Source organism: Ictalurus furcatus, chromosome 24, assembly GCF_023375685.1.
Source record: "Ictalurus furcatus strain D&B chromosome 24, Billie_1.0, whole genome shotgun sequence".
Taxonomy (NCBI): Eukaryota; Metazoa; Chordata; class Actinopteri; order Siluriformes; family Ictaluridae; genus Ictalurus; species Ictalurus furcatus.
In genome coordinates, this window is record NC_071278.1 from 3,970,012 (window position 1) to 3,984,999 (window position 14,988).

At 41.0% G+C, this 14,988-nt stretch overlaps 1 protein-coding gene across 2 annotated transcripts in view; it reads left to right on the top strand.

The window, feature by feature from the left end:
* Positions 1-14,629, top strand: part of col5a3a (collagen, type V, alpha 3a) — a 92,528-nt gene extending 77,899 nt beyond the window's left edge. For both annotated transcript variants that reach the window (XM_053612395.1, XM_053612396.1), the window contains 16 exons: positions 518-571; positions 693-746; positions 843-896; positions 1,000-1,053; positions 1,144-1,251; positions 1,359-1,412; positions 1,584-1,637; positions 1,776-1,883; positions 2,002-2,055; positions 4,326-4,361; positions 5,772-5,825; positions 6,973-7,294; positions 7,638-7,750; positions 7,847-7,915; positions 9,505-9,738; positions 12,524-14,629. In XM_053612395.1, the coding sequence (XP_053468370.1) occupies positions 518-571; positions 693-746; positions 843-896; positions 1,000-1,053; positions 1,144-1,251; positions 1,359-1,412; positions 1,584-1,637; positions 1,776-1,883; positions 2,002-2,055; positions 4,326-4,361; positions 5,772-5,825; positions 6,973-7,294; positions 7,638-7,750; positions 7,847-7,915; positions 9,505-9,738; positions 12,524-12,670 (1,569 nt within the window). In that variant the 3' untranslated portion in view covers positions 12,671-14,629. The remainder of the gene's footprint in view (positions 1-517; positions 572-692; positions 747-842; positions 897-999; positions 1,054-1,143; positions 1,252-1,358; positions 1,413-1,583; positions 1,638-1,775; positions 1,884-2,001; positions 2,056-4,325; positions 4,362-5,771; positions 5,826-6,972; positions 7,295-7,637; positions 7,751-7,846; positions 7,916-9,504; positions 9,739-12,523) is intronic.
* The last annotated feature ends 359 nt before the right edge of the window (positions 14,630-14,988 follow it).

Consider the following 14,988-nt stretch of genomic DNA (forward strand, 5'->3'; position numbering starts at 1 on the left):
CTTTGTGCCTGAGTGATCTCAATTGCCTCTAGCTAGCTTTTTTCTATATACAGTTGTTTTTACGCAGTAGATGACATGAGGTTACAGTGAGCAGTTCTACCTCACATATTTTTAAAAGCTGTGAAATAATCAGGAATTAGCAAAATGGCTCACCATTTTTCAGTATACACCCGAGAGGGTTCCAGCAAGTGGTGTGATAGCTAGGCCATGGGCTAATTACCCTGTTGTCGCCACAGGGGCGTCAGTGTGATAGAAGATAGATACATTTTAAAAAGCTCATTTTATGCCAGAAGCTCTGATTGTAACGTCGTGGCGTGAAGCTTTTTTAAACTATCTGGAGACAAGAAGCGCCTCAGCAGCAATGAAATTTGCTCAATAATCTTGTTTTTGATACGTGCCTTGAGCGCCATGCTCCTAACAATATGTACAAAATACACACAGCAAGGTTTTTGACTCATGACTCGTGTAAACGTGTCGTACAGAGTTTTCTGTAAGTAAATTTTTGAAATCCCCGTAGGGCCCTATTGGATTTCCCGGAGACCCAGGACCTCCTGGAGAGGCAGGTCCGAATGTAAGTGCACTTAAATGCCAGCTACTGTCACTGATTATTGCTGTTGTTAGAGCATTGAATGTTTTCATTCTGTAGCATGGCATGTTGGTCCATTTTATGCCTCTATAAATGTCACATGCAGGGTATTGATGGTGGACCAGGAGCAAAGGGAGATAATGGAGAGCCTGGGAAAGCTGTAAGTGTTTGTAAATTCTAACCGTTGATGCACATTCATATGAAAAGTACTGGAAACTTGGAATAATGCTCTGGAAATATATTGTGTTGTGTACAGGGACCACCAGGGGCTTCTGGAGAACCGGGACCTCCTGGACCACCAGGGCGGAGGGTGCGTGTTTTATTATTCATTGTTTATTTAACATATATCCTATTATTTATGTAAAATCAGTGATTGGAATATATCTAGAGTATGTTTTGCTTTATTCGAACAGGGTCATATAGGTGCTGCGGGGAATGAAGGAAAGCAGGGGAAGAGGGGAGCAAAGGTGAACAGTTGTTGCACTCACATCCTGTCTGACACTCTTTAGATATCACACAGAATCTAGGCAATATAACTAAAAAAAATTTTGTGCCAGGGCTCACCTGGTTCTGAGGGTCCACCTGGAAAAACAGGACCTTTAGGACCCCAGGGACAACCTGGAAGGCCTGGTCCAGAAGGACTACGTGGGATCCCGGGCCCTGCAGTGAGTATCCGATATCAGACTAAGCAAAACACACTCAAACTATGTGGCTAGACCTTCCCACAAATCAATCTGCCTTGGGTTAATCAATCTTTCTGCATCCTCTTCAGGGAGAACAGGGTTTAAATGGTCCCCCCGGACAGATTGGACCACCCGGCCCTATGGTACGTGCTTCGACAGTTCTCTCACTCGTTCATCGACCCACCACTGTATCTAATACAGCTCCTGATTGATTTAGGTTGTGATAAATTTAGGCTGGTGGGAGACTGAGCCTTCTCTTTAATCATCTTCTTTTTTTTGTGTTTTTTTTTTTTTTTTTTTTTTTGCTTTTATAGGGACCTGCTGGACTGCCAGGACTGAAAGGAGATCAAGGCAGCAAAGGAGAGAAGGTGAGAGACTCGTAATGAGTGCACAGATGGAGCTGATCATTATAATGTCCTAAACCTTTACAAGATCTCACCTGTTATCCCTGATCAGATTAAAGCCAATACAGCAGATTCTTGAGTATTTCTGTTTGTGTCCTACAGGGTCACGGAGGATTGATCGGACTCATCGGGCCTCCAGGAGACATGGGGGAGAAGGGTGACCGAGGCTTGCCTGGAAATGAGGGAATACCTGGTCCTAAAGGAAACGGGGTATGTACAGTACATATAATACATCAGCTCTTACATCACGCAATAACACGCTGCAGCACAGATTTATTATCTGCATGTCTCAGTGATTAATATTGTAAATTTCCCATGTGACATGCAGGGTGTTGTTGGATCTCCTGGTCCTACTGGGCCTCCTGGACCTCCTGGACTTTCTGTAAGTACTGATTGATCACTTCCTGAGTGATGTTTTTGTCAAGTCAAGTCATGTCACGTCAAATTTATTTATCAAGCACATTTACAGACAACAACAGTTGATCCAAAGTTCTGTACAAAACATTCATTTCAAGGCCGTGATGCTCACGTACAAGACCTTGTCTGGAACAGCGCCCCCCTACCTCAACTCTCTCCCGAAGGCTTACGTTCCCTCACGCAATCTGCCATCGATTAGCGACCGACGCTTAGTAGTGTCTACTCAGCGTGGCTCAAGGTTCCTTTCCAGAACCTTCACACTAACCGTCCCTCAGAGGTGGAATGAACTTCCAACCTCAATCCGGACCACAGAATCTGTCACCATCTTCAAAAAACAGCTAAAGAACCACCTCTTCTGTGAACACCTAGCTAACCCCTAAAACGCCAACCCCACATTATCCTAAAAGAACAAACAAACAAAAAAAACCCTACTCTGGCTCGTACACCTCTACTCTTCGCACTTTGCTTCTCTAGAAATCAATTAAAAAATCTTGTAAGGTAGCACTACTTGTATTGTTCTCCGCTTGATATATCTCTTTGCTTGTATTTCCTCATTTGTAAGTCGCTTTGGATAAAAGCCTCTGCCAAATGAATGAATCCATCCATCCATCATTCTTCTCTACCGCTTACCCTTTTTCAGGGTCATGGGGGAACCTGGAGCCTATCCCAGGATGCATCGGGCACAAGGCGGGGTACATCCTGGACAGGGTGCCGATCCATCGCAGCTAAATGAATAAATGTAACAAAGAATAAAAATAGGTTTTAAGAGAAGATTAAAAATTGCTAAAGATGGACCGGACCTCACGTGAAAAGGGAGACCAAAGTTTGGGACCAACCACAGAAAAGCCTCAATCCGGTATATAATAGTAGGAGAGTAAAGGTGAAGAAGTGTACAAAACCAGAAAGAGCTTTGTATACATCAATTCGAATTTTAAAATCAATTCTAAACTTGACAGGAAGCCAGTGAAGAGGCGCCAGAATCGGGGAAATATGATCCCTCTTTTTGGGCTCTGTTAAAAATCTCCTTGCTGCGTTTTGCACAAGCTACAGACGAGAAAGCGCGATTTATTTGGCTTCGGCTTCTCCTTGTCCGTTTGTTTTTGTCGTGACCTGTGCCTTTGTTTTGGATTTGCTCTCGTCTCCGCCCCACGTCCTGCCATTGGTATGTTTTTCAAATGTGTTCTCCTGTTCTGTGTTAGCCGTCGATTAGTCTGTCCACGTGTACCACTCGGTTTCTTTGTAGCGTCGCGAAGTCTTACCAGGAATTGTTTTAACCAGGCTACTTTCTAAGACTTGTTTCCTTGTCTGGTTTTTTCACTCTTGCCCGTGTTTTGACATCGATTACGGATCTTCCATGTTTAACCCTGGCCGAATCCTATCTGGATGAGATTTGACCCTAATGCGATTAGCCCCTGTGCTGAGTTTACACAATCACATCCGTCCTCAAATCACCACAGCATGTTACGCATGTGTTATTATATGGAATTTGCAGTATATATATATATATATATATATATATATATATATATATTACACATATTAAATCTAGAAGACAATGGTAGGAAATAATCTTTTAAATCTATTTTCAGCAAGATTCCATTGTATGTTTGCAGTTTCTTGTCTATATTTATGGGATTTTGCGATCAGACGCTCTTTGCCAGGATCCCTTCAGGTGAAAGGTGTATAATATGTGAGCCTCGTCTGCGCTAGATGGAACACTTTGTAACAGCCAGGGGCCTGAAAAGCTCTTAAAAGTAATAGAAAGTGGAATAAAAGTTGGCACTTATATCATTTTCAGAAATGCTGTATGGATTGTTTCCATATTATTATTTTATTTATTTATGTATTAACAATTTTTTTATTTTTATTTTTTTTTTAAATGAAGGAACGTCTAGATCTGTGGTTCTCAAAATGGGGGGGGGGGGGTGATTTTTGTTTGTAAATTCAGTTGGATTAAAAGCAGTGGATATCACAGCCTACCATAATTTATGATATGAATCGTCGGTTTTTTTAAAATGTGTTTATAGTAAATTAGCTTATTCGACTGATCCCTTGGGTTTAATCCAAGCCTTAGTAACTCAAAAACAAACCCATAAATAATGTCAACTTGAATCAAATAAAATGTGTTCTGTTGGTGGAACGTTCAAAACTAGAAAGCTATATAATAATTTTGAAATGAGGGTGTGCATACTTTAGGAATCAACCTTACTCTCTCACTCTTCTCACTATCATCAGGGTGCCATGGGTGAGAAAGGATCCAAAGGAGATGAGGTTTGTACTTATTTCTCTGTGAACTTATTTTTAAAATCATCTTTTTTCACACACACACGCGGTCTCCTCCGAAACTATTGGAACGGCAAGGCCGGTTCATTTGTTTTTGCTGTAGATCGAAGACATTTGGGTTTGAGATCAAAAGACGATTATGAGAAGACAGAGTTTAGAATTTCAGCTCCTGGTATTGACATGCAGACGTGTTAAACAACATAGAAAATAGCACATTTTGTATCAGAGCAGCCAATTTGCAGGCGATCAAAAATATTGGAACATATGCCTGGCAGGTGTTTCCTGGTAATGATAATGATAATGAGTCTTTATTAGTCATGTGTACACTACAGCACGGTGAAATACGTTTTTCTTCGCATATCCCAGCATGTTAGGAGGTTGCGGTCAGAGCGCAGGGTCAGCCATGATACAGGGCCTTGCTCAAGGGCCCAACAGTGGCAGCTTGAACCCCTGACCTTCTGATCAATAAACCAGCCTTAACCGTCAAGCCTCCACTGCCCCTAGACTAATCGTTTAAACGATAAATAAAAAAAAAATCTTCTCTTGGTTTTAGACTTCAGTTTCTCCTGTAAAGACTACATTTGTTCGTTTAAAAAAAAAAAGGATAAACCAACATGAATATCAGAGAGCTGTTTCGAGGCTGAAAATCAATCAGAGGCATTGCACAGACATTGGGCATACCCAATACAACAATTTGAATGTCCTGGAGAAGAAGGAAACCAGCAGGCTTGATGCAGTTATTGCAAGTAAGGGATACGCAACCAAATATTAAGTGTTATTTACTTTCATTTACTTCAAGACTTACAGTATCTGTTCCCATACTTTTGCTTGCCTAAGCATTAGGTTGTCCGATAGAAAAGGTAAAAAGGTAAAAAAAGGTATGTTTTATGTTGTTTAATACATCTGGAAACCCTGAACTGGTCTCATTTCCATCTTTTGATCTCAAACCTAGATGTCTTTAATGTATAGCATAACCCAATGAAGTGGCCTTGCAGTTCCACTAGTTTCGGATTGGATTGTACCTCATTCACCTCATCACTCTGCCCATTCGCTTTCTCCTATCTGACCTTCACACTTCCCTCTCACTGTATCTCTGTCATTCAGTAACTTTCTCTCAATTTCTCTTCATCTTCCCTTTCATTAACGTCGTGTTGGTGTTGTACGATGGTCTCTGAGTGCCTGTATACAAGTCTTTTTTTTTTTTTTTTTATAGCAGCCCTGTTCTTGTATTGTATTGTTTTTGCGAACGCCTTGGCATGAGAGAGCAATTCTGCCGCTCATCTCCAGATAATCCTTTTGAGCCCACCGCCAGATGGTAACGGCGTATTTGGGAGGTGTTCGGCTGTAGTAATTAGTGATTTAGGTTTCTCTTTCTCTTTATTTCTTTTCCCTTCTCAGGGAGCAGTCGGCCCAGTAGGAGACACAGGACCTGCAGGCCCACCAGGACCACCTGTAAGCCCTTCGTTAATCTTCTCTTCATGGCTTATTAAAGCTCCTGTCATGAATTTCACAATTACGAGGTTTTTAAAGTTTACAGGCTTTAAAACTGTGAATAAAAAGGTTCCAATTAATAATCGCTTAATGTCATCGAACCTTTTCAGACCTCCACATAAATCTTTGGTAATATATATGTGTCAGGTTTTTTTTTTTTTTTTATAGGTCCTGAAATTGAACATAATAATATCTAATGATATACACTTCTTGCAATAATAAACACTCTTAAACTGCACATTATAGTAGGATTTATTACTCCATAACCTCTTATTAGCCATGGTGTTACATACCATAGCCAAAAGATTATTTAAATAAAAAAACGGTGTAAATCTTCACTCTGTATATCTCTCACAAAGACGAAAAATCAGACATGATCATTGTCATAGCGCAAGCTATTCTATTTTACACAAGTGTGCATTGTAATTCGATGACGGAAAGAAATGAGCCACGTTTACAGTATTTCATTTGAATTATTATTTAATATACTCGATGTCTTTAGTTTAATGGGAAAAACTGCTTTTCTCTCACTCAGGTACTCTAAAAGCAGCATAGAATTTTGTCCGAGGACAGTTCAACAAAATAATTCACAGCCATTTGACCGCTGTACAGCGAAATGCTTTAAAGGTGTATGATTTTAAATGTGCAGTTTGTAATATTTAATTGTGTTTCTAGACCTATAATAATAATAATAAAAATATATATATAATAATACAGTTAAAATTTATTAAAAGATTGCATGGGTTTTTGCAACACTGCCGTGGCATGGATTTGGTCAGCTTCTTCATTTGAGGGTTTTTTTTTTACGTGTGTTTTTTTTCTGTCCCAGAAATTAGCTCCGCCCTGATTTGGAGCAGAGCTACAGTACACAGCACTGCCTCATCCTTAATCAGCAACTTATAAAGCATGCATATTTTCAACAGAAGATTGTTAGCATGAATGGAGCAGGCTTGTCAATGTTTTCATAGCAGTTGCAATTCACCTCACAGTAAACAGGGGGCACTATAAATTACAAACTGCATCTTTAACCAAAATAAAATAAAATAAGTGAAAATACAATAAATTGGACTATTTTGATGACTTCTCTCACTATATGTGCTGCCTTCAGGGTCCACCGGCAACCATGATCGATGCCCGGCCCATCCGAGGGGGACGCAAGAAACGTAGGAAGAACTCAGACCGGAGCAGAGGAGGAGCCAGCTCAGAAGCTGCTGAAGACGAGGAGCGAGAAACAGAGGCTCAGCTGAACATGGAGGACTTCTTGCAGGCTGATGCGCCTCTGGAAGACGCTGAGGGAATGGAGGAGGTGTTCGCTTCTTTGAACTCCATGAAGATGGAGGTGGAGCTGATGAGGAAGCCACTGGGAACTTTCGAGAGTCCGGCACGCACCTGCAAAGAGCTGATGATGTGCCACCCGCATTATAAAGACGGTATGACCCAGTCCCTTCGGGCAGGCTCGCACTTTGTTTGATGTAACGAATCGAGTATCATGCAAACACAATCGTATATTAAACACTCATCAAACCCTTTTTACTACAATAAAATCCACAGTCAAAAGAACCAGGTGTAAGTATCAACCCCCAACTCTTTGTGAATAAATACATTTAATGCAAATCAATCTAGTTTTGACTCTCCCTTGCCACTCGGTGCACTCCGATAATTTCATTTTTAATTCACTTGCTAAATTGAATGCTCCGCGTTCAATAATATCGCTGTCTAAATGAAGTGTTTAACTGCTCTAACCCCACACACACCACCCCCCACCCCCTTTAGGAGAATATTGGATTGACCCAAATCAGGGCTGCCATAAAGATTCCATCAAGGTGTTCTGCAACTTCACGGCTGATGGCGAAACCTGCCTGCACCCGGACAAACGAATCGAAACGGTGGGTCCCAAAGCACAGTCACGTACATCCAGCCTTGATTCGCACACACACTCACAGTTTGGATCTTTGATCTGTGTCTCTATCATTTAAATCCAGGTGAAACTCGCAGCCTGGAGCAAAGAGAAGCCGGGCGGCTGGTATAGCCGGTACAGGAGGGGCAAACAGGTTCGAATCTCTTCAAATCCCTCTCTTTATCGCAAATTCAGCACTCTCCATGCCTGAAAGTCTGCATGGAGAGCTGAGATTTTACCCTGACATACTCGAGAAAATGATCCAGGGATGATTTTTATACTAAAACTGGATTCCACAAATAATTATTAAGGTCAATAATAAAATTGCACTTGTCACCTGATCAATTATGACCATCCACGTATAGTCTTGTGGATGAGCTGCAAAGAATAATTGCATAAAAACTCCAGCTAATTGTGCTAATTGCGTTTTTCCATGCGCTAACAGTCACCTTGTGGTTAAACATATTGTAAAAAAAATAATAAAATAAATAAATAAATAAAGACTCTAGCAAGACTCAAGTGATATCGTTACATGCGACGCGATGCGATGACAGAACAAGATAAATGGATAATAAACAAATGGATAGTAAACGTATATTCATCCTTTTCTCTTCATTTATACCGTATTAATTCACTTACCTAGCTAACTAGCTCACCAGTTGTTCTTATGTTATGCCGGCTTCCATTTTAGCTAAGCTAGTAAGGTTTTCAGGCAAACAAAACCCGAGACTGGGCAGTACACCGGCTTTCGTAGGTAATGAAATTATGATTTGTTTGAATCGGTGATATGAACATGAAGACAAGTGTACACGTGAGTGTGCATTCAGGTATTCGGGTATACATACTGTATATACATCGTTTTACGAAACATTTGATATATAAACGGGTTTTGCGCAAATTTAATACCTGCCTGTCGGTCGTATTAACACAACCGTAGTAACTTTCGTGCCTTAACTTGCATTAACTCCATGATGTATTTTATGTAGGAAAGCCCCAAATGACATATGCGCACAAAAAAGTTATGTTAATTCACTCATGTCAAAGACATTCCTTCTGTACTGTTAGTAAATCTGCTTTTTTTTTTTCACCCCTACACACTTCGACCTTCAGAAAATGAGGTGCTGTGCGTATGTATTATGTATAATGATGTACTTTGAGTTCTTATTATAGCTATAGGATCATTAGACCATTATTAAATGTTTGATATGTAATTAAGGGAAGAGAAGAGGCTTGGGGATTAAGCTGAAATAACTGAGTGATATGAATAACTCCATGTCTGGCAGTAAATGGAATTTAAAAAAAAAAAAAAAATAAAATAAAGAAATAAATAATGAATGCGGTCTTGGAGGAGATATTAGTATGTGTCTGCGTTTCTGAGCCTCAGGCCAAACTCTTGCGAGTGCATCTGAAATATCTCCATCAGTCTCAGCTTATTAAAGAAGAGTTCGGAGCTATGGCGGAGGCTTTGCTCACCACAAGCTCGTTCATACCGTCTGACACATGCCACCTTGTCACGCAGAATCGCTCAGTCAGATGTCACTGAGCTCGCATTCTGAGTAGAAGATTGTGTGTCTCTGGTGTATAATACAAACTCCGAAGTACTCACGGGGTGCTACACCGATCTGCATCAGGTTTCACTAATGAGCTCATGTTAAATGCAGGAAAACAGGGTTCATTCGAGTCTTGCTGATATCCGTAGACCGTACGCTGAGGACCTGCTCCGCTATGTTTTCCCTGCTACAGTTCTCCTATATAGACGCTGATGGCATCTCGGTCCCTGTGGTCCAGCTGACCTTCCTGAAGCTTCTGAGTGCCACAGCCAGACAGAGCTTCACCTACATCTGCCAGAACTCAGCCGGCTGGTACGACGCCACCAGCCGCGGGCACCAGCACGCCCTACGTTTCCGCGCCAGCAACGACGAGGAGTTGACTCATGACAAGACGCCCTTCATAACGCCTCTGTACGACGGCTGCCAGGTGAGCTGTGAACGTAGCTAACAGGAAAATTCAAAATGCGGTGAGCAGCTAAACCCAGGGTTGTTGGGTATCGCTGGTGCCTCGCAGTACGAGTCCCTGCTTCAGGAACCTGTCTGAGTTTCCTCCTAAAAACCTACTAGATTGGCAAAATCGTCTCTAAATTGTCCCCAGGTGTGTAAAAGAGTGTGTAAATGTGTGTATGATGTCCTGTGATTGATTAGTGGCTGTATTCCCACCCATCGCCGGTCCCTCCATAATAAATATTCGTAGGAGCGTGCAATTTTCACGAATTATCAAAGATTTTCCGCAGATTTGGGTCAAAACGCGTCACGTGACGCCGTCACGACGCGTCATCCAGTCAAAAGCCCTCTCCGATTCTACCGCGTCAAACGTGAGTACAACTAAAGGGTCTCGTTCACCAGCGAACACCGCAGCGAAGATTTCGTCCGATTCGAGTGAAAACTCCGCAAGTCGCGTTCGAAAAATCATCTACAAACACTAGATCTAGATCCTCTTGTAAACACTTTACAATTTTTGTCGTTCACACGGCATCCGTCGAACATAAATTACCCATCACAGAAACGTTTGCGTTTCCGTACTCACTAACTTTAATTCTACAGAAATATCGCAGGAACGTTTAGAAAAATGTCACAATACAACCCTTAAAACTTTCAAATCTTAACGTCCATTATTTATTTATTTATTTATTTATTTAATTTATTCAAAAAAAATAACAGTTACGTACACCGGAAGCAGATGTGACAAAGTGTTCAACGTTGTGAATCTTTATCTTCATCTTTAAAATTGTAAAACGTTACCATTTTTTTTTCCCAGACCCCACCCCACCCCACCGCCACCCCCCCCCCTTTTATTTAGTGTAAATTTATTGATTACACATTAAATAAAACTATAATCAACCCTAACCCATTTTGAAAGGTTTATGTTTACACTACATATACCCATATATATTGTGATACACATCATGTACCATAGAAACAATAATACTTATAATAGCAATAATAATGCTTGAAATATGATCCGATTTTTCGCTAATCGTAAGAACATGAAACTTTGTGAGCGTTGAAATCAGCGCCAGCCGATACTGTTATTTTCCAAATTAGCCTCGTGCCGCGTCTTTAATAAAAGACGAACGAGATAAGGTTAGCGTGATAGCGTTTAATTAATTTCATCCCATAATTTACGCTACACCTGTGATACGGCCCACGGACCAGCGATGATCTGTACCCTGCTGATGTAAATGTCATTTTTGCATGCGTCGTATCTAAATGTCATTCTGTTTGCTTCATCTTGTTTACCGCGTATCAGATCTGTGTATTACTGATAAGCAGGAGAAATGCTCCTTTGGTTCTTTTCTTTTGTTTAAAAAAAAATAAATAATTTTTTTTTTTTATTCAATCCATTATTCAATTTGAAAGCGCAGTAATCCGCCAGGTATTACAATCTCTCTCCGTCTCTCTGAGAGGTAGTCTGTAAAACTTCCCACAGTTCCTGCTGTAATTTGAACTCGGCGTGACGTCGTATTTGCACAAAGCGAGTACACAGCCGCGGTCGATCCGAATCTCTGTAAAGAGAGAAAAGATATTTCAGGCACTATTCTGCAGTTTTAACCAAGCGTGTAATTATTCCCTCACGAGAAAAAATGAAAAGAAAAGATGGCGAGTAGCGAGATACACGCTGCGTTTTTTTCTCTCTCTCTCTATCTCTCTCTCTCTCTCTCTCTCTCTCTCTCCCCCGTTTCGAACGTCTTGCAATTATAAAAACGATTTTCTGAGAAGGAAGTGTGAATGCAAAATGAGCAAATGAAAGTGTTACTATCAGATGACTTACCAGTGATTAGACTACCCAGAGTGCAACGGCTGTGTATATATACCCCCCCATCCCCCATCCCCCATCCCCTTCTGTTTACGGAAAGAAAAGAGACAACACGGCAACATAACGGAAAGGTTTTACTATCGTTATTCATTCGTTCATTCATCTTTTCCGAGTGTTTTATCGCAGTTAACGCTGCAGCGATGTTTAATGCTTCTTTCAATAACGAACATTTGTTTATTCGTCTAAAAAGTGCATGTGTGTCTTCTGTGGCTTTGTTTATGTTTACATTTACATTCGCGGCATTTAGTAGACGCCCTTATCCAGAGCGACTTACATTTATACACCTGAGCAGTTGAGAGTTAAGGGCCTTGCTCAAGTAGCCCAACGTCTTAACTAGGGCTGCAACAACTAATCGATAAAATCGATAATAATCAATTATGAAAATCATTGTCAACGAATCTGATTATCGATTAGCTGGCCTGTGCGCGATACATTTACTCATTACATTACTTCTGTTCCGAAAACACGCTTCGGCGAGTAAATACTAAAGTTGCGTCCCAAATGACGTACTATACACTTACACTGTGCACTGTATACTGTACCGTCTAGTGCAGTGACCCCTAGTGGTCAGTGATGCAATTGCAGAGGGTCCGTAGGAAAGTTTTAAAAATGTTTACATAATATTTTATATATATTGTTACATGTATCAAAACATATTCAAATGAGATGTTTTAAAAATGAATCAATATAGTTATTCAGAAATATCAATTAAGTCTCTTATAAAAGAGCTGAATGAAAAAAAACGTATACAGTCTGACCATTTCTCTATAAAAACAAATAGCAAAAAAATATTAACACCCATCCACAAGAAGACTCGATTTGCTGACATGTTCTGAGCAAGCGTTCGCTTCAGATTGTGTTGAGTCGTGTCGTATTGTGTTTTCTCTCGCAGACACGCAAAGGCCAGGACACGACGGTGCTGGAGATCGACTCTCCGAGATCAGAGCTGCTCCCCATCATCGACGTTTCTGCCTCAGACATCGGGAATAACAACCAGAAGTTCGGCTTCCAGATCGGACCTGTGTGCTTTAACGGCTAACGGATTGAGACATGGGATTCAGGACTTTATCTGTACCGCAACGCAATATTTATTATTATTGTTATTTTTTTTAAACGTAGCGTGCATGCGCCGGTACCGAGGCATGCATTTTTGTCTTTTGTTGTGAACTTTTGAACACAATTGCAAAGGTGCCACGATCCAACCCCCGAGGAACCAGACAAAGCAGAAGTTTCCACGTGCGTGGACATTTTCTTTAAAAACAAATTCCTTGTTTATTCTCGTCTCTGCTCGCCGTGGTGTGTGAATGAATTAATAAGCTCCACATGAACCTGACACTGAGAGGCAGACACACCCGTCACGCGGTCCGCGTCACGGGCCGCTTCGTCCACGGTGTAGCAGCAGACTTTATTGTCGGTGGCATGGATGGCTTGCTTGTTTTGTTTTTATGCGTGATGTAATTCTAAATGAATTCGCCACTTGAGGGATTGGCTACAGCGTTCAGGAGTACATATTGAAAATATTTTATTTTTCCTTCGCCTCGACCGCGGCAGCGCGCCGACGGAAGCGGTTATACCTCAGAACAGTTTTGACAAGGAAACGCCGCCCGGATCCGGTTAATTGTTCTCTTAGATGCTTTCTGTCACGTGTCAGCTTCGCAGCCCGGCCGATCTTTAATTAGTGTGTCGTAATAAATAAACAGTGTTGTATGCCGCTTGTGCTTCGAGAAGGGTGGGGTGTGCGCAGCAGTTTATTCATGTAAACAGTAGTCTTCACGTCGTGTTGCTTTATCAGGACAGGTCACATGCTTGGCATTTTATTAGTCCATGTTTTTACACAGTAGTGTGATCGGCATGGGTTCTAGAGTTCAAGTAATAATGGTGGGTTCACGGTGCAGTGTTGTTCTCTTAAACGGGGTTAAAATCCCATTACATTAATATAGCTTTCATTTTAGTCCTGGGGTTGTGTTACAGAAATGTCCGAACCTAACTGCGTAACTCACTAGAGAGGTGTTATTGAGCCATCCGGGTCACGGCACCAAGTTGGTAGAACTTCAGGATCCAGGAGACTGATGTTAATCTTCAGACTCTGACGTTTATTGCCCGCTTCAAGAATCTTCCGATCAGATATTTACCAATAAATGCACAACTTTCTGAAAGGTTTCAGCTCGAATCTACAGATTGAACAGGCCCAGTATATGTAGTGAAAAGACAGGAGAAAGGAAACGGAGAATGGCGTCTGGGAGCGCTGTCACCTCTGGCCATGAGTGTTTTCACTCACGGTGACATAATGTACCAAAAACACAAGACAAAAGACAAATAAATAAGACATATGTAGAAACAACCTAGGCATAACGGGTCATGCATAAGTAAGGAATGATCCACGTCTAGGTGTGCGTTACACGGTTTTAATGCACGACGTGGAGGCACAGATCCACCTGACGTGAAACGGAGTGCATTAAAATGGCGTAACGCACGTCTCGCCGTGGATTATCCCGCTTACACCATGGTCACGTGTCGGCATTAACTTAAAACTGTCATTCATATTTGTAGTGCGAAATTTGACTGAAAAGCTAAAAATAACGGTTCGTTTTCGTCAGTTACTTTATATCCGGGTCGTTAGATCTAGAATTCTGCCTACTCGAAGTCATACACAGAGATAAAGTAGTGCGATAAGATCACATTTATCTGAATGAATTATGAGAAATAGTTATTAGAGTAAGAGAGAGAGAGAGAGATTGTGCACACGTGTGTGATGTACCTGTGTCTGTGCCGCATCTCTACTAATAATGAAGCTGTGAGTTTAACTACTGTGTGTTATTACTATGGTTACAGATGTTTATAGGCAGCGCATTAATTTAGTACGGTGATTAAACTGACCGGAACTACCTGTATTTTATATATATATATATATATACGGTCTTAACGCACACTGTCCGGCCAATCAGACTCGAGTATTCTGAATAAATATAATTCATTCAGTAGTTTGTAAGTTCTTAATGAATCTATGTATTCATTAGAAGAAATGTGCAGAACCTAAGTGGCCTTAACCATAAAATAATGAAGTCGAAGGTAAACATGAACCAGCTTAACCGATAATCATTTCACTAAGCGAATCGTTAAAAGCAAAAACGATTAAAAGCAATTATTTCTTCATTAAGGAATACTCCAGAGTAGAACTTTACGAGACTAAGAACCGTTACCTATCCAAACAACCCTTGCTAATAGGAAACTAGGAAAACTATAAATAAGAAAATCTTTCCATGAACAATTTCACTGCCATGCTTTCAAGCCCAGAAACACGTAACGGATAAAACTTCGGCATCACGCCGTTATAGGGATATCCGAAACGACGGGGTG